The sequence below is a fragment of the Lingula anatina genome, chromosome 4, assembly GCF_051362555.1.
Source record: "Lingula anatina isolate TDL-2025a chromosome 4, LinAna3.0, whole genome shotgun sequence".
Classification (NCBI taxonomy): domain Eukaryota; kingdom Metazoa; phylum Brachiopoda; class Lingulata; order Lingulida; family Lingulidae; genus Lingula; species Lingula anatina.
Genome location: NC_141770.1, coordinates 29378399 through 29404312, shown reverse-complemented (window position 1 = coordinate 29404312; position 25914 = coordinate 29378399). Strand labels below are relative to the sequence as shown.

Below are 25914 nucleotides of genomic sequence, written 5' to 3'. Positions count from 1 at the left end.
TTTGGGTCAATTTTCAGGGCAAAGTTCTTTTTTGTATGCTACTTGATGAAATATCTGTCAATTTGCACATATATATATATATATATATATATATATATATATATATATATATATATATATATATAATTATTATTATAATTACTTAATTGTGCTTTACAAAACTGACAGTGTAAACTCTAGTGTGTGTGTGTGTGCGTGTGTGTGTGTGTGCACACACTGAGTATATCTATCACAAAGAAAAGGTACATTTCATATATGACAGAGAGTAAGTATTCCAATCTTTGCCAAACTGGACCACAATCAGAGACAGGTGTCGAGGTTTCCCACACAAAGACCCACCATCTGCCATGGACATGAATACTTCATACTTGTACATCTGCCTCTTACAGTTTCACTGGCAGAATATGATATAATATGACATCCTTTGGCTGCGTTCACATCTGCTTCAACTAAGAACAGGAATCTTTAAATCCAAAAGCTTGTTTCAAACACATACACAAAATAAAGCAAAAAGAAACAAGCAAACAAACAAATAAATTAAGGTAAGACAAATCGGTAGTAGTTCTATTGAATGAAATATTGTGCCATTTATACCAAGAAAGCAGTGGCTTATGTTTCAGACAACTACTAGTAATTATTTCACTCGAGTTCATTACTTGGAATTTCTTGTGAACTGAAGCACTAGTAGACAAGTCTAAAAGTTGAAACGGTTTTTCAATCTTCAATGCTTTTGTGAAAACAGCTTGTTTTTTAATCTGATGCCTAATGGTGTCTGCTCTTTGCAAGTCCAACTACACATTTTTCCAGTCTAATTTAGTTCTTGTGTGAATGTGTCCAACTCCACTAGGATCCGCCTGATCAATACAGACTGTGTTAACTTAAATAATTTGCAGCGTAATCTTATAGCTAGTTACTTAGGTGCAAGCTGATGTGCTAAATCTTCAATGAAAAAAGACTTATTACCTGCACTTTTAGGATCCAAATTCTGTAAGAGCCCTCACTGAGAGCGGGCGGTGATCCCCCCCCCCCCACCTCCCACCATGCCAGGACACCTCAACTCTCATTATCAGATAAATGAATATTTAATTAATGGACCTTAACCCAAATCTAATCGACTTGAAGTTATCCCATTTCTGACATATATCCTGAAAACCTGCTACAAGTCTTTGGGCGGTTATGTTGGGAGATATTATCATAACTTTTCCATTGACCCTATGCAAGCCATATTTACTTGACATGTATTTCTAAAATCAAAATAAACTTGTCTATATTATCTTAACTTTGTTAATTTGTAATCAATGAGTGTCATTTTTATTCTACATAAATACAATTCGGTCATTTCCTTATTTCAAAGTTCAAACTGATAAGAGCAGTATTTTTAACTGGCCTTTGAGATACTAGTAACCGATTAGCCCTATTAGGTCTTATACAAGTGTTCCAAATCCAACAAAAAAAAAAAAAAAAAAAAAAAAGCAGGTACTAGAACCATACGGGTGGCCTGAGTACCTACATTCACATGTCACACTTATATAAACACTAGAAATCACAAACAAATAAACAACAAGTTTGCCCTGGCTGACTTTCTTATACAACACACTTTTTTCAATAAAAAAATTTCAAAGGTATTTTCCTACAACAGGAGGTTTAATTTAAAAACACAATAATGGACAATAAGCTGTTTATTTATCTCAGCTAGCAAGTAAACAGTACTGTTAATCAGGCGTGCTGTGAAATTAAATTCCCTTGTTGCGTCACATTAAAAGAAAACAAAGAAGGAGTTTTATCCACCATTGATGTAGGGTTTGATTCTGCTCTCTTTGTGTGGTCAAGGTACAATGACCGCCAAGCACTCGCCAGACCAGGAGGCAACCTATCGGTAAGCCGTACAATCGATAGCAAACAAAACAAGCGGGCACATGTACTCAGCCATACACGTGCTTCGTGCTTTAATAATAACGATGGTTGATGGTGAATGTTGGTTTAGTAGCAGCGTGAATTCAAGCTTAGACAAATCCGTCTACAGTCAACAGGAGTTAGAACAACTTTAAGGCAGTTCACCCATCTTAACTTAGGACAGGACACATAAATAAATACTTATAATATTGACGGGATTGATCTGTCTTTGTCTGAGGACAAACTCACATTTCAAAAACAAGACTTAAGGGGAGCTGACTGACATCACTTTAGGGATAGGGTTTATCCTTAAAACAGTTCACATCATTTTTAGGATAAGACTGGGTCTATTCCCACCTGACCATCTTGCTATATATATATATATATATACTAAAATATAGGACACAACTTTATAAAAAAAAAATTTCTTGACAATTCGAAACAAAATATCTGATATCAAAATATTCAAATTAAATATAACAAGTGAGGTGAGACAAAAACCAGCCTTCTTTTTCATCTCTGTATTCTATGTATTATGTTAAAATTGTTTTGTCTACTAATCCAAATTATAGTTTTTAATTTTTCTGCGCCCCTCCCTTCCTTTCCTCCAACAAAATCTTTGATCAACCAGAGACAGATATCTAAAGATCTCACGCCACACAACACCAAGGCTTTTAATCTGCCATAATATACCACTCAGTCACAGCGAGGAAATGAGAAGACAGTTATTTCTCACACCTCGTTTGTGTTCTGTTCACTCAACTAAAAGTTCCATTTCCAGCAGGATGAACACCATAGTCTTGACATTTACAAGTTTTCTATTTTAAAGTGGCTGTTGAAATGTTGGGTGCTGTGATATTATATAACATTAATTCTACTGCAATTATCTAGAGTTTTGAATTTCAGTTTCAATAGAATGTCGGAATTAGGATCCAGTATTCAAACTATTTGTATCCAGTTGAATATTTGAATTCAAGCACAATTTAAATCAGCTCATAGGGCTCAATTCCACTGAAGCCTTCAGACTATGCAGATCAATCCAAATCTGCCGGGACTCCTGCTGAATGTAAGTTGGATCTTTCTATTTAGACTATTAGCTTCAATGGGAATGAACCCAATAGTGCACGATCGAAAAAAAAAAAAAATATATATATATATATATATATATATTTTTTTTTTTTTTTTGGGGGGGGGGGGAGGGGGTGTAAAAATGTAACTTAAAAATATATCTCAACGGCTCTTTGTTTACAATTTTTCAACTTTGCTGTGACAAAAAATACTGCAATACTGCAAATATGTGTGCTTTCTTGCAAAGGGGGTAATTATGACGCACTAACTGTGCAAATACTGGGGATTTCCAAAAAGTAGGGCACTTTCAAATTAAAAAAAAAAAAAAAAAACTCATCCCCAAAATTTTCCCTCTCATACTGAAAATCTGTCCACTAACAGTTGATCCAAGCCCATTCATCAATCTTTAGCTGCGGTTTTTCTTCTTTTAATGGTCTTTGTTCCACGTGAGGTAGCGAGTACAAGAAATTAGACGTCATATATACGTCTATCAACATCGTCTGAATGCTAAATGACATAACTTTCCAAGTAACTCACCCAGACCTCATAACAAATTACCTGAAATTCCTGGAAACGCTAGCAAATGTACTGGTAATGAATGGGCCAGTCCTCGAGTGCTCGTCATAGCACGTGAGGTTTCCTCGGGGGTACTGCGACTCGAATGTCCCTCGGCTCCCCTCAAGGCGCCCCCGTGGAGTCCGTTATTACTACTGTTAGGTATTCCTATGGGGTGTCCATTAGAATGTCCGTTACTTGAGGTGCTAGGCACCCCTCCCAGGCTTCTGGCTCTGTTACGAGAGTATTCACCACCGCTGCTAGTCCCTGGCAGTCCTAGACTCTCGGCAACGCTGGCTGGAATAGCGAAATGGGCTCCTGCGAGCGAGCCCCCCGCATCCCCTGTCGAAAACGTCCGTGTCCGTGTTGGGGTGTTTGTGCTTTGTTTCGCACCCATTGTCAGCTTCACATTCCAATATGTCCACTGTTTTCACCTCCTGTAGAGCGTCGAAGTATAACTCCCTTGTTCAAGATTGGTTTAAGCATTTGTTATGGTTTTCTTTGTGGAGGAATCACGGCGCTCCACCATTTTCCTTTCCCTTGTGTTTTGCGTCAAGGAACCAACACAATGTGACGTCATGCCAGGAGCTAAAAATAGCCAACCAATCAGAAACGAGAACAGTCGATAGCGACCAGGCATGATAAGTCTATCACGTTTTGATCTATTTATAAATATGATCAAAATAAAATTCCCATGCAATTAAAAATATTTTTTCGATTTGTTTCCAAATTTGAAATGTGATGAGTTAACCATAATGTGTTATGGAATGTTTCACTCAAATTTTTGAAGTGGTAGCAAAGATAATGAAGATCTATGGGGTACTTATTAGTAATTTATAAGAAAATAAAACGAAAAAGAAGAAAAAGGATTAATATTATTTTACTTCTATTTTTCTCTCAAAGACGAACTTATATGAGCTTCACTTTTTCTTTTCTTTCTGTTCGAACATTTTTCCATAAGTGTTTTATGGATAAGTTTTCAAAATCATCATTCCTCTTCGTCCCGTGTGGGGCATAATTTAAGGCCCCATGTTTTCAAAATAACCCCTGATAATAAATTAAGTAACAGAAATGCGACCTTTAATAATTATTAAGTACGGTGTGACAGAATAATTATTTTAAAAATACCCCTTCACCCAGTATTTGAAAAGTTAAATTTTCTTACTAAAAAATCATAGAGTTAAGATCAGCTAGGATAAAATTCAGGTCTACAGTGTATATCTAAGAATAAAATTCAATATAGCCAAGTTGACAGGGGTTCACTTCTTCCTCTTTAAATTGTACTGGGAAGTGTAATTTTGAATGCTTCAATATGTTTGTTTCTCATTTTCTCTGTTTTTCCTCTGTGTTTTGCTTAATTTCTATTATATAAATTGTTGGAGACTGGTAAATATTAGTTGACGACATATCCAGAGGTCACGTGTTGCCGCATGTGCGCGACCCGTTTTTTTTTTACTCCGCCAAGAAATCTTAATTTGATAAGAATAATGATTAGAAAATAACGATATCACTTTAAATTTGGGATGTCCATTAAACTCGATCTTTATCTTACATTAATACTATAATTTAATCAGATATACAGTACTTAGTTATCTCGCTATTTGATGATCAAACGAAACTTGTAAAGTTATTTAAACCCGAGTACGATTAGATCGACCTACAAAAAAGTTTTCTCTGACTGTTAATTATATCCCGCACGAAAATGCAGTAGTATCGAAGTAGCAAAAAGCATTAACGCTGTAGTGGTGTGGAGCATATTTGCAGTAGAAATGCAGCATAGCCTACTGCAATTCTACTCCAAAAAGTACATAGATTTGTACAGAGAGGAGCATTAATTGCAGTAGATTAGCAGCATGATAGAAGCACGTTTCAAATATGCTAATTAGCTCCCAAATCGAAGCAGATTTGAAGCATGTTTGCAGTATGATTGCAGTAGTCTACTGCGGTTTGCAGTATGATTGCAGTAGTCTACTGAGCTGGAGTATCTACTGCGTTTTCTTGCGGGATATAATTGCTTGTGTCTCATCTATATGAACAGTGACATTATTCTTCGGCAAGTGTTTTTTTCACATCAATAATAAAGAACAGTTTCACAACTGCTTCGTTCGTCAGTTTGTTTATGAACAGGGCGTTGCAGAGTTTACATCCATGTACAGGGTGTGATAAGCGCTATTTTGAGCAACGCGCCTGTTGTTTTGTTTATCTATTAACGTGGTCTGATAGAGAGAGCTTGATCATGTGACTATATTTTTAGACAAAATGGCGACGAGCACACTTGAAGTTTGAGGAGGATAAGGGCGAGCTAAGAATTGCTTTTGTATGGGACCTGTGCCATAATTTAAGAAATAATGGCGGTAAATAATACTTCTGTTAGGAGTGTCGAATTTGAGAGCTCTGTGTCAAGAGAGGGAGGCCCTTTCAACTTAAACGACGGTGAATTAACTCCTATTGTAAAGGGTGCCGCAGTTCAAAAAGGTTGGTGCCACAAAAGTCCTCTTCTTTTAAGTTTTATATTCATTGTTGTTTTATTACACACATTACATATAGAAGATGTGAATACGGGAGTTGAAAACACTATGGTAAGTTCCAGCCCAGTTTCATATATATTTACGTTATCGCTTTATCAACAAGACACAAAGAAATTAAAGTACAAGTGAGAAATTTACTTGTGTCAGAGTTCTATTTAGGAGGTATGGTAGCAGTCTTATACACAAATAGGTTATCTTTCGTCATTGTAGAATATCATGGTATCACCTCTGTAAACGCCCTTCAGTTGTTCTGTTGGATGGCAATTCTTTGGCAATGTTCAACTTACTGGGACATGTTGAGATAAATATATGTTCTACATGTACTTGTTACATTTAGCACTATTTTAGCTAACTGTCAAAATTGTTGTCATTTTCACAGTCAATGCTATAGTTGTTTGGACAGAGGGAATTTATATTGCTCAGGGTTTGTAATTTCAATTTCTGTTGTCGTATTTAATAATTATTATACCATTTTCATCTTGGCAAAATTATAAAGTGAATAGGATTTTTTTTAATCAAAAAAAAAAAATTGACCTAAGGTGTATGAACCCTGTGTAATATATCCCTTAACAGCTTTTTTTTTTTTTTTTTAATGACTACTGTAAAATTGTGCTCCATTAATTAAAATTGAAAAGAGTTTACAGGTGTCTTCTGGTAGTGATGGTGGGTGATGACCAGAGGGAGGGGGGAGAGAGAGTGGGTTGAATCATTTGGACTCATCACATTATTCTCTACTATCTCATTATCATTGCTAATATTGATGTATTTAATACTAAATAAGAGATATGAGAAGCGATATTAGAATGCAGCTTTATATGTACTAGTATACATCTGTGTATAGGTGATAGATTTTATATGATATGATTATGACTGGGTCAAATTGATAAAAGCCTAGCTGTGATTCTTGTGATATATATATAATTTATATAATATATACTACTTGTTGCACTGGCTAGCAAGGATCACTTAGATTAAAACGTGGGAATCTTAAAAAATTATTAACTATGGAATGCCAAGTAAGAGCTATGGAAGTGGATAGTAGGAACTGGCCAGAATATGGATACCTTCGCAGAGTTAACAGTCCTGTTAAAAGTGACAGCATGCAGAGCATTGCTAACGTCAGTAGAACAGGATCAGACATTTCCAGAACAGAAATACTCGCTGTAGTAGAAATTCAGGCTTTTGACAGAGAAGGTGACACATATCCCCTGAGACAGTGGACCAGAGCTTATATCATATTCTGTTTTACTTATTTTTTTAATGATTGATTGATTTTGACAATCATGTCATTAATTTGGGGCATTATTTATTATTGTACCACCAGCGTTAGCGCTGGCGGTACACATGGTTTTAGTCCCGTCCGGTCCGTTCCGCCGGCTCCTACGGCTCCGCCGGCTCCGCCGCCTTGTCATCGTTACCGCTTCTCCTCCTAGACGGTAAGGGCCCCTATACCCATCTCTTGGATTTAGGTCACCTATAATCTCAACTCGTTCCACGTAAAATTTGGGCTTTGTCGGTATTGGGGTCTAGGTGTGGCATTCATTGCAATGCACCCTTGTCCAAAAATGGCAAAATTAAATGCTAATTATCTACCCTACGGAAGGAATTATGGGAAAAATTTCTACAGACGGCTTTCCAAAAGTCATATGTGTAGATTTCAAATATGCCCTTGGATTTGACCTTTGACCTTAATTTCAAGGTCAAACAGGCCAAATTTTTCAAAAAAATGAATTTTTTTACGAAAAAAAAATTATTTGCGCTGTTATTCAGACACCACACAGACTTAACCAATAATATTATTGGAAAATGATACCCTTCAGGTCATCTTTCATCTCCGTGAATTTGGGGTCAATCAGTGCATTTTAACGGGAGTAGCGGCCATAAGATACCGAAACTGAAAACTGTCTCTAATTTGGGAACCGTTAATGCTAGAGACCCATTCTTTTTTGCATTTTGTAGAGTATGTAAAGCCCAACACTGTAGGTGGTCTCCATTTTTTTGTATTCCATACAGTTTTCGAGCTACGCTGTATCAAAAAGTACATATTGGTGGTGAAAGCAAAATGTGCAGTACTGTAATGGATAATAAATTTTGAACTCCGGAAAAATAAAACATAAGGCTTGGCAAAGCAGACAACTTGTCGTCAAAAATGACATTATTTCATCAAATTTGAACATCTGGAACTTCAGAACACCTCTTATTTCAAGAATTTTGACCAAAATGACCTTTTCTTTATTTTAATTAATTTTTTCTGTAGGAAATTTATGGCACATTAAGGTAACTCCAAAATTATAACATTTAGTCCCTTTTATCTCCAAAACTGGCAGAGATAGGTCCATAGTTACTATTGAACTTGAATAGGAAGTCATATACTGTCAATCTAAATGTGACCTTGAAATTGACCTTTGACCTACTTTTCACCATGAATTGAACTTTGCAAATTTTGCTTCCCTTTTATCTCCAAAACTGGCAGAGATAGGTCCATAGTTTCTATTGAAGTTGAATATGAAGTCATATACTGGCAATCTAAATGTGACCTTGAAATTGACCTTTGACCTACTTTTCACCATGAACTGAACTTTGCAAATTTTGCTTCCCTTTTATCTCCAAAACTGGCAGAGATAGGTCCATAGTTACTATTGAAGTTGAATAGGAAGTCATATACTGGCAATCTAAATGTGACCTTGAAATTGACCTTTGACCTACTTTTCACCATGAATTAAACTTTGCAAATTTTGCTTCCCTTTTATCTCCAAAACTGGCAGAGATAGGTCCATAGTTTCTATTGAACTTGAATATGAAGTCATATACTGGCAATCTAAATGTGACCTTGAAATTGACCTTTGACCTACTTTTCACCATGAATTAAACTTTGCAAATTTTGCTTCACTTTTATCTCCAAAACTGGCAGAGATAGGTCCATAGTTTCTATTGAACTTGAATATGAAGTCATATACTGGCAATCTAAATGTGACCTTGAAATTGACCTTTGACCTACTTTTCACCATGAACTGAACTTTGCCAATTTTGCTTCCCTTTTATCTCCAAAACTGGCAGAGATAGGTCCATAGTTAATATTGAAGTTGAATAGGAAGTCATATACTGGCAATCTAAATGTGACCTTGAAATTGACCTTTGACCTACTTTTCACCATGAACTGAACTCTGCTAATTTCTTTCTCTTTTAACTCCAAACCTGGCAGAGATAGGTCCATAGTTGCTATTGAAGTTGAATAGGAAGTCATATACTGGCAATCTAAATGTGACCTTGAAATTGACCTTTGACCTACTTTTTATCATGAATTGAACTTTGCAAATTTTGGTTCCCTTTTATCTCCAAAACTGGCAGAGATAGGTCCATAATTACTATTGAACTTGAATAGGAAGTCATATACTGGCAATCTTACTGTGACCTTGAAATTGACCTTTGACCTACTTTTCACCATGAACTGAACTTTGCAAATTTTGCTTCCCTTTTATCTCCAAAACTGGATAGGTCCATAGTTTTTATTGAACTTGAATAGGAAGTCATATACTGGCACATATTGGTGGTGAAAGCAAAATGTGCAGTACTGTAATGGATAATAAATTTTGAACTCCGGAAAAATAAAACATAAGGCTTGGCAAAGCAGACAACTTGTCGTCAAAAATGACATTATTTCATCAAATTTGAACATCTGGAACTTCAGAACACCTCTTATTTCAAGAATTTTGACCAAAATGACCTTTTCTTTATTTTAATTAATTTTTTCTGTAGGAAATTTATGGCACATTATGGTAACTCCAAAATTAAAACATTTAGTCCCTTATATCTCCAAAACTGGCAGAGGTAGGTCCATAGTTACTATTGAAGTTGAATAGGAAGTCATATACTGGCAATTTTACTGTGACCTTGAAATTGACCTTTGACCTACTTTTCACCATGAACTGAACTTTGCATATTTTTCTTCCCTTTTATCTACAAAACTGGCAGAGATAGGTCCATAGTTACTATTGAACTTGAATAAGAAGTCAGAGATGGGTCCATAGTTTCTATTGAACTTGCATGGAAAGTCATATACTGGCAATCTAAGTGTGACCTTGAAATTGACCTTTGACCTACTTTTCACTATGAACTGAATTTTGCAAATTTCTTTCTCTTTTATCTCCAAACCTGGCAGAGATAGGTCCATAGTTACCATTAAAGTTGAATAGGAAGTCATATATTGGCAATTTACTGTGACCTTGAAATTGACCTTTGACCTACCTTACGATGAACTTAACTTTGATTGTACCATTTTAAGTTATATATATTTTTTGCATATTTTGAAAATTCTTGTTGATTGCATTTTTACAGCTTGTCAAGCATTAGACTGGTGGCTGTGTCCCTTCTTTTGTGTATGTGGTGGTCTATACGAATGCGCTTGCTCCAGCTGGTGGTACAATATTCGGAGGCGGTATCGCCTCTCTGATCCTCTAGTTTAAATTATTATTAACAAAAAGAGTCATGTTTTTACAGAATTACTGAAACCACAAACACACTTAAGTTAAGGAATGTACATTATACTAGTACATATATTAAAAACTCATATTTAGAAGTATATGGAGGACTACTATAATTTATTATAGAAATTTGATTTTTCAGGAACCTCATGGGGAGCCTCTGTATTCCTGGTAGTAAATGCAGCACTAGGAGCTGGTCTCCTGGAGTTTCCTTATGCTTACAACCAGGCAGGGGGAGTTCTGGTAGCTGTAGTGGTACAGGCAGTAAGTACTGGTAGCGGTAGTGGTACAGGCAGTAAGTATTGGTAGCTGTAGTGGTACAGGCAGTAAGTACTGGTAGCTGTAGTGGTACAGGCAGTAAGTACTGGTAGCTGTAGTGGTACAGGCAGTAAGTACTGGTAGCTGTAGTGGTACAGGCAGTAAGTACTGGTAGCTGTAGTGGTACAGGCAGTAAGTAGAACCAGTTAAGTTAGTTCCTTATGTAAAGGACATTTGGGTGATATCTCTCTTATATAATAGCCTGGCTATTTCGTTGTCAGTGTCTCAATCTCTCAGAGAATGATCAGATTTAATCACTAAAGAATTCTCTAGTAAAACAAATATGTTGTGACTAAAGAATCTTAAACCAGCATTTAATGTATTTTAGTGACACCATGTATTTTCAAAAAAAAAAAAAATAAATAAATCAAAATTCTTAAATCTGTTGTATTATATCTATCATATATCCTTTGTCTTCAGGTGTTGATGTTATTCATATGCGGGGCCTTGGTATTGCTGGCATACTGCTCCGACATACACCAGAGCGCCACCTATCAGGATGTTGTCTACGCCATGTGCGGGAAGTGGGCTCAAGCTGCCTGTTCCCTGTGTATCGTGCTCTATTGTTTTGGGACTTGTATAACATTCTTTATTATCATAGGGGACAACTGGGACAAATGTAAGTATTATAATTAAAATTATTGTTATGTAGAGAATGCTTTGCTGTGTACAATGTAGTCAGAGTTTTTAAAAATAATTTTTAGATTTATTTGCCATCAAAGTAGGAAATGGAAGTGATATGTTTTTTAATTTTTTTGTTTTTCTTTTTTGTTTTTCTTTTTGCTGTATATATTTCTGGTTACAATCTTTGCTTTTAGTTCAGAATATTTAAATGTAAATATGTTTGTATTCTTGGATTTCTAGAGATTATACTTACAATTGATTTGAAAGACTGACAAGAAATTTATTACATATTTTACTTCTGTATTTTTCAGTGCTTTATAAAGTCAGGCCAGATTTCTGCTATAGCTGGTACATGAATCGCAAGTTCACAATTAGTATAACCTCTGTTCTCTTCATTCTACCTTTGTGCTTTCCCAGAAGAATTGATTTCCTGAAATATGCTAGGTAAGATTTGAAAAAAGCTAATAAATTAATACAAAATTTAAGCACTGTTAATTAAAGTCAAGTACCAGGATATAGAATTGAATCCTGAATCAGAAAAATAACTTCATCAATAATTTAAGACTACTGTGCTGGATTGATTTGATTTTAAATGTTTTTATGTACAGACACAGATGTGTCTGTACATATAGCTATCATCTGCGTCTGTCGTCGTCGCCGTCGTTGCCATTGTGCACTTTCACCAATAACACAATAAGTGAAGAACCGTTTTATCTTTTGGCTTGAAACCTGCAGAACTGATGAATATTCATAATACGCAGGTCAAGTTCGAAAATCAGCGTGATCGGGCCATTTTTATGGAAGTTATACTGTTTTTCACTTTTTTTTCAGCATATATGCAACACTGATAACACAATAAGTGAAAAACTGCTTTACTTTTTGGCTTGAAACATATAGAACTGATGAATATTCATAATATGCAGGCCAAGTTCGAAAATCAGCATGATCGGGCCATTTTTATGGAAGTTATGCTGTTTTTTCACTTTTTTCAGCATATACGTATAACACTTATAACACAATAACACAATATAAGAAAAACAGATAGGCCAATTGTCATTGTACTGGCAGGAGTGGTCAATCTTACTAAAACACAGTTTGAGTTAGAAAATCAGCATAATCGTGCCATTATTTTAGAAGTTATGCTTTTTTTCACATTTCCTCAGATTCAATTACTAGGCAAGTTAATAGTCTCGTTATTGAACTAATAAGATACGTAAAAGTGTTTGTTTGACATTTTCTGCATCTTTACAACATTGTTAGTTGATTATGTAAAAATGATGGTAAACTTGTTATCGTGTATTGTGTAATGAAGTGTCAAAAATGGAAATAAACATATCATTGCAGTTTGTCAGATTCAATCATCCACTATGTTCAGAATCTCAGAATGGAGGAAATTGGACATTTAACACTGTTCTATTGATATTTTTCCCATCTCATCAATTTTGTTAGTTGATCATATAAAAATGGCAGTAAACTATTAATTTTGTTTTATGTTTAAAAAGTGTTAAAAATGGTAATAAACCCATTTCAGAAAAGTGCTGTCTTGTTTACATTTTGGCATTTTCAAGGTGTGACTTTGAAGTTCCATGGGCCTGAAGACCTTTGCTAGTCACATTTTCTGAATATCCATGATACTAATATTTTATTATTAAAAATTGATGGTCATTATGCTGTTAAACATTATGTAATGTTGCATTAAAATTTGTAGAAATCTCTATTTTGGGCACTGCTCCCATGATGAGCATTTAAGGAAAATCATGTCACTTACTGTTCTCAAACTTACAGGAAAGAAACATGGGACTAAAATACAGCTTCAGTAGGCAATGCAGTCTGTTTGGTAATTTTTCTGGCAGTTAAACAGTTTTTTTTGTGAAAATTTAATTTTTCACATATTGGCATTTTCAAGGTGTGACTTTGAAGTTCCATGATCCTGAAGACCCATGCTAGTCACATTTTCTGAAAATCCATGATACGTATATTTTATTATTAAAAATTGATGGTCATTATGCTGTTAAGCATTATGTATTGTTGCATCAAAATAGAAATGGTCATCATGCTGCTGCCATGGCACTTTCAAAGTATAAACTTGAACTCTGAAGCCTTATGCTTTTACTTTCGTCGGTGTTACCTGTTGTGCATAATTAAAATTTGATGTTGACTGTGCAGTTAAACATAATGTATTATTGCATCAGAACTGGTAGTCTCCTATTTTATGCATTATTGTTTTGTGCTTTTCTTAAGATGTGACTTACGGGCCTGAAAGACCTTTGAGAGGGTCAGTCTGTAAATTTCCCTTGGGTATCACTTAGCTATGTTCAGAGATATAAAGTCATAGGCCATTAAATGATATTACATAAAGCACACTTGTTCCCTGTAAACTCCCAAAGGTTAAGCTCTCTGCTAGATTAATAATAAGTAAGCAGTGATAATTATGCAGGTAAATTTTGTTTAATATTGCAAACAAGTTTTCAATATATATATATATCAAACTTAAAAGTTTGAATAGCAGCTTTGGAATTATATTTACCTCTGCCAAGGAGGTTATGTTTTCACCCTTGTTTGTCTGTCATCAACATAACTCAAAAAGTTACGGACCAATTTTGATGAAATTTTCAGGAACTGTCAGAAGTGGGCAAGGAGGACAATGATTAGTTTTTGGTGGTGGTCCGGATCAATAATCAATCAATAATAATCAACAATTGCTGTTTTGGCAGAGGTCTGCGCTCTCAGAGTGCTTTTCTAGTTTTGTTATGTTTTCCTTTTTATTTTTTTCTCAAACACTGGCATTTGTGACTTTTTACTCTCATTCGCCTGAGGCTCTGCACATTTTCTGTATTTCCACATAAGCAGTTGTATTGTTTTTTATGTCTTTAAACATTATGTAATATTATTTTATGTACTGTCATCATTTTTCAAATATTGAGACTTTCCTCATGTGAATTTGAACTCTCATGGTCCTGAAACTATAATCTTATTGAAGGGGTGGATTGAGACCATCTTTTGGGTCTTCCGGAAGACGGTCAGGTTATTAAGTTTATATTGACTGGTATCTATTTTTTCTGTTGGAAAAAATGGAGGATGGATCAAAATAGATACTTCAGAATACTGTCAGAAAATATCTCTGGGTCCGCTCCTGTTATTGACCATGTTACCTGTTGTGCATGATTAAAATTCAGTGTTGACTGACAGTGCTATTATAAGCATTATTTATTATTGCATCAAAAGTGACAAAATGACCTATTTTGCATCTTTATTTTCTGTTTTTTGTCTGTACATTTGACAGCTTTGCTGCCTTGTTTTAAATTTGATATATAAAAATGTTTCATTAGGATATTTTTACATAGTTATATAATAATAGGACATTTTTATAGATTATTAGAACCATCTAAGATTTCCGTAATAATTTGTAAGGATATTAAAGGCTCAATATCTTACAAAGCCATTTCATCTTCATGTAATTCATATTAAGTTTAATTTGTTTTTTTTTTTTCATTCCAGTGCCTTTGGCGTGTTGGCCATAGTTTACATAGTCATCCTCATCCCTGTCAAATATTTTTATGCTACTAATTTAGACAGTGTTGTTGTTAAAACAAGGTACTTAGTTTACTTTATCTTATTAGTTCTACCCAAACAATTTGAATTAATTAGTCTGTTACTTAATAATTGTTTCTACATTTGTCTGTTCAATTTTGGTATTAAACCTGCCATTTTAAATCAGATGAAGTTGATGTAAACTTGATATTATTTTGATAGCACTTGTTTGTAGAGTACGGAAATTGTTTGTCCTCAAACATTTCGGTTTTGACTTCTATTTGCGAATAATTTTTACAACATTTTGAATTATTTTGGTATATTTTCAGGCCAGACACTTGGATGGATGTGTTTCTAGTGGTACCGACCATTTGTTTTGGATATCAGGTATTTTTTAAAACTGTTTTTAAATTTTAGAAACCTTGAACTGTCTGTCTGCATTTCTGACTGACTAATGTCAAATTGCTTTACTCCATTTATCTGTTGTTCTAAAGTATGAGTTTAAAAATTATTAAAACTTGTATCATAATTTTTTGATGATTGTTATTGTTTTAACTAATACTCTTCCATTGCGTAAATTTATATGCTTAAGATACTATTATTATAAATTGTAACTAGTATAATTTCAGTACCAAGTATTATATAACTGTACTATCAGTGGGTATGATTGTTATATGAAGATTTATTGCAGCTATAACTGCCTTTTTTTGTGGTAGAATAGAATTATATTATATTTCTATGAATTGTTTACAATATTTTTATTGCCAAATGTAGATAACATACACAGATTTTTTATCCCTTTAACTATAAAATTTCAGTATGACATTGTATTATAATATAAATTATAAATTCGTTTTATTGACAATAATTTCAGTGTCACATCAGTGTAGTGCCTATATATTCCTGCCTGCAGAACAGAACTGTGAAAGAGTTTGCCAAAACTCTCACCGCTGCCATATTCATCTGTCTCATCACCTACACTGTAGGAGCAACTTTTGGTTACTTAAATTTTGGAACTGCAGTCAAGTCAGACATTTTGTCCTCTTATAATGCCACAGCAGACGTTTTAGTAGCTGTGAGCATGATGGCCGCCAAGACATACACAACTTATCCAATATTATTATTTTGTGGCAGGTAAGGAATAGAGAGGGTGAGGTACTAAAATTTCTACTAAATACACAAAATTTTTTATTTCCAATATTTTATATTGATCTCAATGTTTTTTATTGTCTTAAAATTTTGGTAATAATTGCAGAAATTGCAGAAAAAAACATTATCATGATAATTAGCATCACCATATTTATTATTATTATTATTATTATTATTATTATTGTAAGGTGTACTAAGTCTTATATAATTTTTTTCTAATTTGATTTTCATAACTGTCCCATTTTCTGCAGGGCTGCCTTTGAGAGCCTCTGGGTGGAGCTGTGGAAACTGACCCCAGAGGATATTGTCCGTAAAGAGACTCTGAGGAGGGTAATCCAGACCATCGTGTGGTTTGGCCTGTCACTGCTTCTGGCTGTGGTCACCCCAAATATCGCAGTGGTCATTGATCTCCTGGGCGGCCTGGCTGCCGTCTTCATCTTCACATTTCCTGGTGGGTTTTGTCTTTTTCGGTTTTATAAAAATAATTTGGTTCCATTTATTGTTTAAAGTAGTTCTGGTGGTATAAATTTTAGCTTTACATTCCTTTATTTAACTGGTTTAGCAAACTATAAAACATGCAATTGCATTTCTCTGGAAAACCAAAGGTATTGATTGTAGAGGCGAATTGCCAATAACCTCTGGTGTGCTATTTCTTTCCCAATAATGAAGTCTGAGCTGCAATATTTGGCTGTTAAATTGCCTAAAGCCTTGCAGACCAACTGTTTAAAATGATGGCATTTATTTTTTAAAAAAGGATGTTTTTTTTTTTTAATTTTAACCTTATTCACCTTATTTTCTAGGTCTTTGTTTACTACAAGTTGTGCTAACTCGCCAAAGAACTGAGAAGAACAAACATTCCCAGAGGGCACTATTCATCATGGCAGTTATGTACCTTATCATTGGCATGTTCATATTTGGCGTAACTTTCTCGCAGTCCATCATGGATGATGTTCACAGTAAATCCAGTAAATCACACAAAACAATCTGTGGATAGTGTTGTCATATAACTCAAGAGATTTGTTTATTTTTGTTGTATCCAGAAAAGTTCACTTCAGAATAAAAACAGAGTTTGTTAGTTGCAGAGGAATCTCCACCATTTTTCATAAAGTCTACGGAAATATTTCAAATTTAAATGCTTCATGTAGAACTCGGCAACTCCAAAAAATGACTTTCCAAATAAAGAAGAATGTGAAATGGCCAAAAATATGCACATTAATATGTTTTTTTTTTATTTGAAGGATGAAGAGAGAAGTTGTTTTATCACAAGTTTTTAACTCTGCACCCATCATTTTTTCCTCAAAGTACCTTGAAAGTCTCAAGTAAGCTTTTTTCCCCCCAATGTCAAATTTCAGTCGATCTGTTTGTAAGATATGCATTATTTTGATTTATCAGACAGCAATTCTCAGTGCAAAAAGGTTGGTACATCCAACAAAGGTCAATGCAAGATACTGATATTGGTGCATGCAGCTACACAATAATTCTAGTCTATACAAGCTTAAGATAACTGTGATTTTAGTGTTTTCTCTGAAAGTTGTATAGTCGTGTCAACTTTCATTTGACAAGCAAAGAAAACTTTTAAAATTATCTCTTTATATATTTCATTATTTGCAATGATTATTAAAGTCATATATTTAATGTCACATTCACTCACAAATGGAGAGTAAAGAGACAGTCAAGTACACATCAGGTTAACTTAATTGTATTGTTAATAAAAACAGTACTGTTGTTAAAACATCTTGAACATTTGAAGTATGTTCTGTTGAATTTCAGTGCAAAAATAGTGACAATATACATAACACTCAATACTTTGACCAAAATGGATATAATACTGTCACTTCAATACTTTCAACTTTTCAGGAGTATAAGAGATTTTTAATTTGTAGACATGATGCGCAATAATGTAAAACATGCAAATAAAGTATCATGAAGATTTTAATACAACATGGCTTGTGCTTTGGACTTTTTTCTATTAGACATAACAGAATCATGAAAGATGATAAATAATGTCTGATATGTGACAGTTCAGATTAGTTCAACTCTTGGATTCAACAAATTCCAGCCATTCCCCCTGACCCCTTAAAACTTGACAACATAACTGCACAAATTCTGAGATAGTTTAAAATGTATTTAATTATATGACTTTCATACAAACAGTTGTTATCCCTTTAACAATTTTTACATTTCCCAATAACAAGACAATACCAACTATATAAGCAACATTTTCTAAATAAAAAGTTACAGACACAAGTTGCTAAGAAATAATAAATAAAAGTGATCTGACAAATAAAAAGCTGCTTGAAAACATAAAAGATATCAAAATTGATAAATGTATTTGAAGCTTTCAGAGTAAGCTCAGACAGATTTTGTTCCAGCAAATTACAAAGACTAAATACTTCAGGCTGAACCAACAACAAAAATTTGATTAAAGAAAACCACACAGACTTTTTCTATTGCCAAATCTTTTGACTCCCAATCTTTTCAGCTGAATTTGACCTTCATAAATTGACCCAATTCGTATTTATGCACTGGAGGGTGTTACCCTATTATAGGCCCCAGTATAGCACATGTTATAGACCCCCCTTAGTGCACCCCTTGACAACATACTGGGTTCTGTCCCCATCTGTAGCTACAGGCTTCTTTATAACACATGCTAGAAAATCTTTCTAGGACCTTTTCACAACAGCTATCCCACAGTTCCCATGTTAGTTGTATCTATCCATGCAGATATGTCATAACAAGGTTAAATAACACCATAAATCTCTGAATGGACATTTCTGATATCCGATCACAGTACAACTGACATCTTTTGCTTATAATGGCGGTAACACCTCTCTCTTGGGAACTCTGGGTTGATCTTTTTCTTCAGGGTCATGAGACGGGGGCTCAGGGGCGTCATCGATTATGTTCATAGCAGGCGTCTCTGTTGGAGGCGAGGGTAAATCATCCACGCCTGACAGCCCAGATTTTGGTACAACTTCTGCAACATTTTCTTCCGACTTCACATCGCTGCTGTTGTTATTCTCCACAGAAGGGCCTCTGATTGGTGCCAAAGGCGCACTCTGTTTCAATGGTCTGGGCTCTTGGAAAGTGGCACTAGGGGGCGGCACTGAGGGGCCAATGGCTTCTGCAGGAGGGGACTGTTTTGTATTCTGTTCTGCTGGTGCTGCCATCTGCTGTTCTTTTTTCCACACTAAACTTTCACCAACTTGAAGAGCTGGACCCAGCTTGGTACCAACCTCCAACAACTAAATAAATAAACAATATAAACAATTAAATAAATAAATGGCTGCTATGTTGTCTGTTTTAACAGTTACAAATACAGTTACTCTGCTTATTTAATTTATATAATCATTATAAATTTATAATTCATAATTATTATCATTATTTCTCTCTTAAAGGTATTACAAACTAATAACAAGTGAGAAATATATAATACACTGTAGCTCTATATTTATTCTGCAATAACTTACCTCTGGGTCAATAGCTTTAGGATTCTTCTCTCTGGCCTGCTTCAATCTGTGTTCATAAATGGCATATTGTTTTGCAGCTGTTTTTCTCTCTCCTTGATTGTACAGAAACACGGCATAGTTCAGTGGAATAGATAGGTCACGACTGGAAAATACAAACCTCTACATCTCACCATTTTTTCTTTCATAAACCATATGATTAATGTTTAAGTTTATTAATTATTTTATTTTTACAGACAAATATAATATGATAATTTTGGATTGAAGTACACGTAGATCAAAAGTTAGAGGATCTTATAATAAGACTTGGCACAAGTTTCAGTTCTGCACTATCTAGTAACCCACCGCTGTTCAGTTTACCAGTACATTTTCTTTACTAACTCATAGGCTTACTTTTATTTATGTATTTACCTGTCAAGGTTCATAGCCTGTTCATAAGCTTGCTTAGCATTATCTGGGTCCTCTAGGTGGGTCAATGCCACTGAAACATAGCAAGAATAGCAGTAAATCATCAAATAACTTAGGCCCATAGCCAAGGGGGGTTCTGGGGGTTTGAAAGAACTGCCCTTTTTGCCGAGAAAAGGTTCACTCTGGGTAAAACTTGATCTAGGTACAAGTAGGTTTTATTGTATAAGGTCCACTTTTTCAGAAAAAGAACCCCCTTTTGAAATGGGCCTGTAACTGTACCATTATTATCTGAAGTTGTGAAAGATCAACAAATAATATGACTTATTGATTTCTTTCCACTGTATTAGGGTGCCTGCCACACCTCTTAGACATGATTTAATTTGCCCCATAGCATGGATCTACCTGTGGGGCAACGGGCTCTCATTTCCTTAACAGAATGGCAGATTCAGGTTCTTCCCCAAGCTAACAGAAGAAATAAAAAGACACCTACTACTACCCACAAACGCTTGCTTCAAACATCTAGTGCCAAAATATTTTTAATCAAACTAAAGGAGGATGAAGGAAAATTTGAACGTATACATTTTGCCACCATCTTCTTGACATCTTACGTTTCCTAATGGTAGTGATAATAACAAAAGTTCCCACACCAAAGAAGGGAGGAAGAAGATGTAAAATCTTTTTGCCACCAACCTCCTCCTTCACGTCTTAGCTTCATATTCTGTGCACTTCATGGCGGCACTCAGGAAGTGAAATCTCCAGTTATAACTATGTTTACTAACCTGCCAGTAACATGAAGAGATGTCCATATTTTGGTCTCAGGTTGATGGCAGCACTCAGGAAGTGGAATCCCGAGGCATATTGTTGCATGGTGAGATGTACGAGACCCAAGTTGTACAGGATCTTCCAGTCAAATGGCGCCAAGTAGTTGGCTCTCTTCAAACAGCTGATGGCCTGGGAAAGGTGACATTGTATATTGTATTCTATAATTGCATTGCATTGTATTGTATTGTGTTGTATTTCAAATTTTACATTACATCATAACAAATCAAATATTTAATTCAGTCTTTGCAAAATAAACAATTAGCAAAATCAATAAATGAATCAATGAAACAAAATTGCTTATTAACTCAAAAGTCCATCAGCTTAGGATAAGGCATTTTTTACTTTCTTATTTTATCCAATCATCCATTATTTGTTGTTTTATTTGTGTGTTTCTGTGTTTGTTATGTAGGCAAACAAGATTCTATGAGGTTCTTTTTTAAAATGGCACTGAATGTACTCACTGCTACAAACTTTTTCTTTCCAAAGAAGCACATCCCAATGTTATTCCACAGGGGTGCACTCTCCGGCGTCTCTTGTGCTGCAATTCGATACTTGGTCAACCCCACATCGAAATCGCCATGATTCTGCATCATGCTGCCTGCAGCAAGGATGGCCTTGGTATGGGTGGGGTTGTAAGTCAACGCATTTCCAAGGTGTTCAAATGCTTTCTGGAACTGCCCAACCTAGAAGATGGAGGAAGAATAGTATAACAGATACCTAGTACAAGAGGAATTTCTTCAAAGTGCTACAGCAATATCAGCTCTACAAATGTATCACCTGCTTTTTTTTTTTTTTTTTTTTTTTTTTTTTTTTTTTTTTTTTTTTAATGTGTTTATTTAGTTCAGCACAAACCAAGAAAAAGACCACACTGTACCAAATACTTTTCTGTGGCATACTGTTGGTTAACTTACCTGCATGTACAGCAGGCCCATAGTGCTCAAAATATCTGGGTTTTCTGGAGAAAACCTGAAATCAAAAACTGCATTTAAAAAGGAACTCTCATATGATGAATTCATAGCAGATACACTTAAACCACATACAAGTTAAAATACTGAATGTCTCAACAAAGACACTTGCAGTTATTTTATCATCAAAGCAGGAACCATGTGTCCATCATTTTCACTACATGTTTAGAAACTCTCAGTTGCTTCTTTTTTTAAAATATCTTTAACCTGTCAATCAATCAATCAATTATTCAATCAACTGCCCTACTGCAAAAAAAAAAAAAAAAAAAAAAAAAGAAGCAGAAAAGAAGAAATCAATAGAGTTGTCAACACACCTAGCACATTAATGCATCATTCACAATATAACTTACCCCACAATAAAAATATAATGATAATTTAAAATATAATGATAATTTAAAATCAATAAATTAAACCCTTACTCCACAGCTCTCTTGTAGACCTCTATAGCCTGGTTAATATCTCCTTCCATCAAGTAAATCTTGGCCAGCATTATATAGGACAGATCATGGCGGGCAAAGGCAATAGCCTGCTTCAAACACTCCTTGGCTTTCTCATATTCCTTCAGGTAGAGGTAGCATATGCCCTGGTTGTGGACCACCTCCTGGGGAGTAGCAGGGGGGTGAATTTGTCAGGAAATTATTGTGTAATTTCAATGTTTTTAGTCAAATATAGTTGGACATGTGCATATATGCAATGATTAATATTTATTTAGTTTCTTCTTATTTGCAAAAGCAAATTGCTTGCCTCAGACCAATTATAGTTGACAATGTTTTATCTTAGTGGCCTACTAAGGCTGACAAAAGAGATATGATGTTAACCTATACCATACATCCCTCTCAATTTTTCTTAATATTCCCTGCTGGCAAATATTGATATTTTCACATCTTCTGTATGAATCACCTACCCAGTCTCTCTCACTTATCTTTGCGGCCTCATTGTACACATCTATGGCAGCCTTATGTCTGGCCAATAAGAACCTGAAATACACCAATAATTTATGTCTGGCCAATAAGAACCTGAAACACATCAAATAATATATGTCTGGCCAATAGGAACCTGAAACACATCAAATAATTTATGTCTGGCCAATAGGAACCTGAAATACATCGTCTGGCCAATAAAACATGAAATACACCAAATAATTTATGTCTGGCCAATAAGAACCTGAAATACACCAATAATTTATGTCTGGCCAATAGGAACCTGAAATACATTGTCTGGCCAATAAGAACATGAAATACATCAAATAATTTATGTCTGGCCAATAGGAACCTGAAATACATCAAATAATTTATGTCTGGCCAATAGGAACCTGAAATTCAAAAGCAGACAACAACAACACCATAACAATAATATAAGATTCATAAGATATATTCGTCTTATTGCTCAAAATGCATCTATATCTACAATGTGTGCTATCTGTGCTATTCTGGGCTTTTTTTTTCCGACGCACTGTACAAAAACTCGCAATTTACGTCTGCTATTGCATCAGGCTTTTGGCGCCAGAAGTTATTTTGGTCTCGAGTGAACGCGAGAATCCGCATGACACCCTAACGTCATTGGCAACGGATGCCTTAACGACCAGGAAGAAAGGCATCGAAAGCCCTATTGACAAGCACAGATTTTAGTTTTACTACAATAACAGCCGTTTTAATGGTAAAATGCAATAGAATATATTTCCATGCGTTGTTTACAATGTATTTCTTGCGGAATTTTTAATCTCAAAGAAAGAGTTATTATTGCTTTAAAATATTAAAATAATTATTAAAATAATCCAAAGTGGTCATTTTATATTTATGCAAACTAAGGCTATGAAAAAAAAACAACAATTTTTAAAAACAAGTTAGTTACATCTATGAATATGTAAAAAATATTCCATAAATATTTTTTTGAGTCAATCCTGTTATGGAAAAAATACCTAATCCCATTTTTGGCTATAGATAAAGCCCAAGATTGCATTTTATTCCTTAAACAAATAAACCATATCACCCTTACAAAGATCTGGCCACTTGTTTGAGGTTATCAGCATTGTTAGGGTTGAGAAGTGAGCAGGTCTGGAAGAGCTCCAAGGACTCCTGGATCCTCCCCTCTTGTCTCAGAATCAAAGCTGAAAACAATGTTCAAAAACATATTTCGACATCACTCATTAAAATTTATCAAAAATAATAATACGATCCTTTATCAAAAATAGTAATACTTTTAACTAAAGCAAGACAAAAATTGGATATTTTAATGAATTAATCAATAAGTACTACAAGGGCACATTTGCCACCAGTTGATCCTGGACTAACTAGTCTGTGGATCAAATATGGTGTGCACTTGACAACACAATCCCCTAACATTAATGAAATGACTGTACCTTGAACGTAGACAGCATATTCACACATCCCCCCAGTCTCAGTGAGCTGTTCTTTGATCAGAGACTTGCACACATCGTACTCCTTCTTCACATAGTGCAGGTGGATCAGCCAGTTCTTACGCTCAAATATGGGGATCTCCGGTGCTTTATAACCAAAAATAAGTAATTTAATCAATTTATTTATTAACCGATTGATTAATTAATGCATCAAAGAAACTTTCAGTATCCTTTTAAAGTTTTCTCTTTCCTGAGGATATAGAATTACAGCATCAGTTTTAAGTAGACTGAAATATTTCGGGAGATCAGCATCAAAGTTGCTTACATGTACAACTAGCTGGGTTATATCAGACACATACTATTTTTGGTAAAACATATCATATACAATTGAAAAGTTATTTACTTATAAATGTGCTGAATATTCATGTTGTGAAATATTAACACATACGTTTCTTTGGCTTTGGAGCAGGTTTTGCCTTAACTTTAGGAATCTGTGGAATCTGTGGAATGTCACTTAAGGCTCTTTTTTCTTCCTCATCATTCTGAAAAACAAATAATATTCTTAGTTTCATATATTAAACATTTGAAAATGCAAAGGTAATTAATGTCTAGCTTAGGAAATTAATTGTCTAGAATGGGCCCATTCTTGGCCTGCATAATAATTCAGTGGTTTGCTTCCAGGCAGGAAACAATGAACCCCGCCATACTTCTCTCAGTCAGAAGCCTAACTGTGGTCTTCAGTGTGTGCATGATCTCACAGTATTATCTCACAACAGAATTGCATTCATGGCACTGTCAGGGCAAAACTTTTCAGCAGTGCACAATTTCAGGAGGTGAGAGGTAAAGCTATTTTTTAGATCCTCTGCATCACAGTGTACTAGCACGAAAATTCATGCATTAGCACTGCTATTGACGATTCTGATATGTACTGGCTGTGCTAACAGTACATATCAGAATCGTCAATAGGAGTGCTAACGCATGAATTTTCGTGCTACACAGTGTACAAGCTAGCTGACTGGCATTTTACAGTTATGTGCACATTTATCTACTTCTATTGTTTTGAATCTAAGTTCAGTTATTGGTTTAATCAGGGTGTATACCTCTTGGTTAAATGTGTGATTAGTGTAGCTCAACTAGCTGTTCATGCACAGTGTTAACCAAAACCTTTTTTTACCAAACGTATCTGAACAAAGGAACTCAAGGCATAAGGTTAAAACTTGTTGCAAGGTAGACTATCACTTTTAACCCCCAGTATCATTAGCCTATTCACCTGCAGAGTGTTATCCTCTAGTGAAACTAACGACTTCGATTTCTGTGAATCTTCTTCTCCGAGATCATTCATAGTTGACATTGGTACCGGAAGTCACAGAACTATGTGGTTTATCCGCACTGAATGATTGTGAAATGTCTAACCATTACATTTCAGTAATTTGGGTTAGATTTCATTTTAATTAATAAAAATAATAAATAAAAAATTATTTTGTTGACAAAAGACAGTTATAAAAGTTGACACCCTACGCGGGGGGGACTTCGACGGAAATCCCGGAAATTTCACTCTTTCTCCAAAATTGAGCCTCGTTCTAATTATTATTTCTTAAAATGACCATAAAATAGAAATGAGATCAGCGGAGTAATAAAAAAAGTTTATAAGTAACATTGTTAAAATGTAATCACCCTCAAATGAATGTTATCTTGTATATATGATGTTGGAATTATCCACAGTTCACCATAAACCTATGATATATATGC

At 34.8% G+C, this 25914-nt stretch overlaps 3 protein-coding genes across 6 annotated transcripts in view; 1 reads left to right on the top strand and 2 right to left on the bottom strand.

Annotated features, from left to right (window-relative positions):
• Window positions 1-4097, bottom strand: part of LOC106180170 (E3 ubiquitin-protein ligase ZNRF1) — a 30139-nt gene extending 26042 nt beyond the window's left edge. For 2 of the 3 annotated variants that reach the window (XM_013564077.2, XM_087011133.1), the window contains exon 1: window positions 3520-4096. In XM_013564077.2, the coding sequence (XP_013419531.2) occupies window positions 3520-3913 (394 nt within the window). In that variant the 5' untranslated portion in view covers window positions 3914-4096. Of the gene's footprint in view, window positions 1-3519 lie in introns of all 3 variants that reach the window. The other variant, XM_087011134.1, reaches the window with a different exon arrangement.
• Window positions 4098-5751: 1654 nt separating this feature from the next.
• LOC106172510 (sodium-coupled neutral amino acid transporter 7) lies at window positions 5752-18088 on the top strand. Of its 2 annotated transcripts, XM_013553258.2 has the most exons (9): window positions 5752-5991; window positions 10668-10789; window positions 11264-11462; window positions 11779-11911; window positions 14966-15061; window positions 15328-15385; window positions 15873-16132; window positions 16399-16598; window positions 16948-18088. In XM_013553258.2, exons 1-9 carry the CDS (start codon window positions 5865-5867, stop codon window positions 17139-17141), a joined length of 1389 nt encoding a protein of 462 aa, XP_013408712.2. In that variant the 5' UTR covers window positions 5752-5864; the 3' UTR covers window positions 17142-18088. The 2 variants fall into 2 exon arrangements, with proteins under 2 accessions (XP_013408712.2, XP_086867553.1); XM_087011427.1 differs by lacking the exons at window positions 5752-5991; window positions 10668-10789 and adding an exon at window positions 10901-10975.
• LOC106172533 (BBSome complex member BBS4) lies at window positions 18062-25616 on the bottom strand. Its single transcript, XM_087011426.1, has 12 exons — window positions 25436-25616; window positions 24614-24707; window positions 24169-24312; window positions 23805-23916; window positions 22714-22786; window positions 22229-22410; window positions 21756-21810; window positions 21306-21527; window positions 20802-20973; window positions 20026-20095; window positions 19618-19759; window positions 18062-19392 (listed from the first exon to the last, which is right to left on the bottom strand). The coding sequence occupies exons 1-12, from the start codon at window positions 25514-25516 to the stop codon at window positions 18958-18960; spliced, it is 1782 nt and encodes a 593-aa protein (XP_086867552.1). The 5' UTR covers window positions 25517-25616; the 3' UTR covers window positions 18062-18957.
• Window positions 25617-25914: the final 298 nt, after the last annotated feature.

Bases quoted from the DNA above. Each gene is read 5' to 3' on its own strand.
- LOC106172510 (XM_013553258.2), top strand. From the start codon at position 5,865: ATGGCGGTAAATAATACTTCTGTTAGGAGTGTCGAATTTGAGAGCTCT. The intron at 15,062-15,327 runs GTACTTAGTTTA...GTATATTTTCAG, and splicing joins AGTGTTGTTGTTAAAACAAG to GCCAGACACTTGGATGGATG. The intron at 15,386-15,872 runs GTATTTTTTAAA...CAATAATTTCAG, and splicing joins CCATTTGTTTTGGATATCAG to TGTCACATCAGTGTAGTGCC.
- LOC106172533 (XM_087011426.1), bottom strand. From the start codon at position 25,516: ATGTCAACTATGAATGATCTCGGAGAAGAAGATTCACAGAAATCGAAG. The intron at 22,787-23,804 runs GTAAGGGTGATA...GGTGTATTTCAG, and splicing joins AAACAAGTGGCCAGATCTTT to GTTCTTATTGGCCAGACATA. The intron at 19,393-19,617 runs GTAAGTTATTGC...TTATTTATTTAG, and splicing joins CTAAAGCTATTGACCCAGAG to TTGTTGGAGGTTGGTACCAA.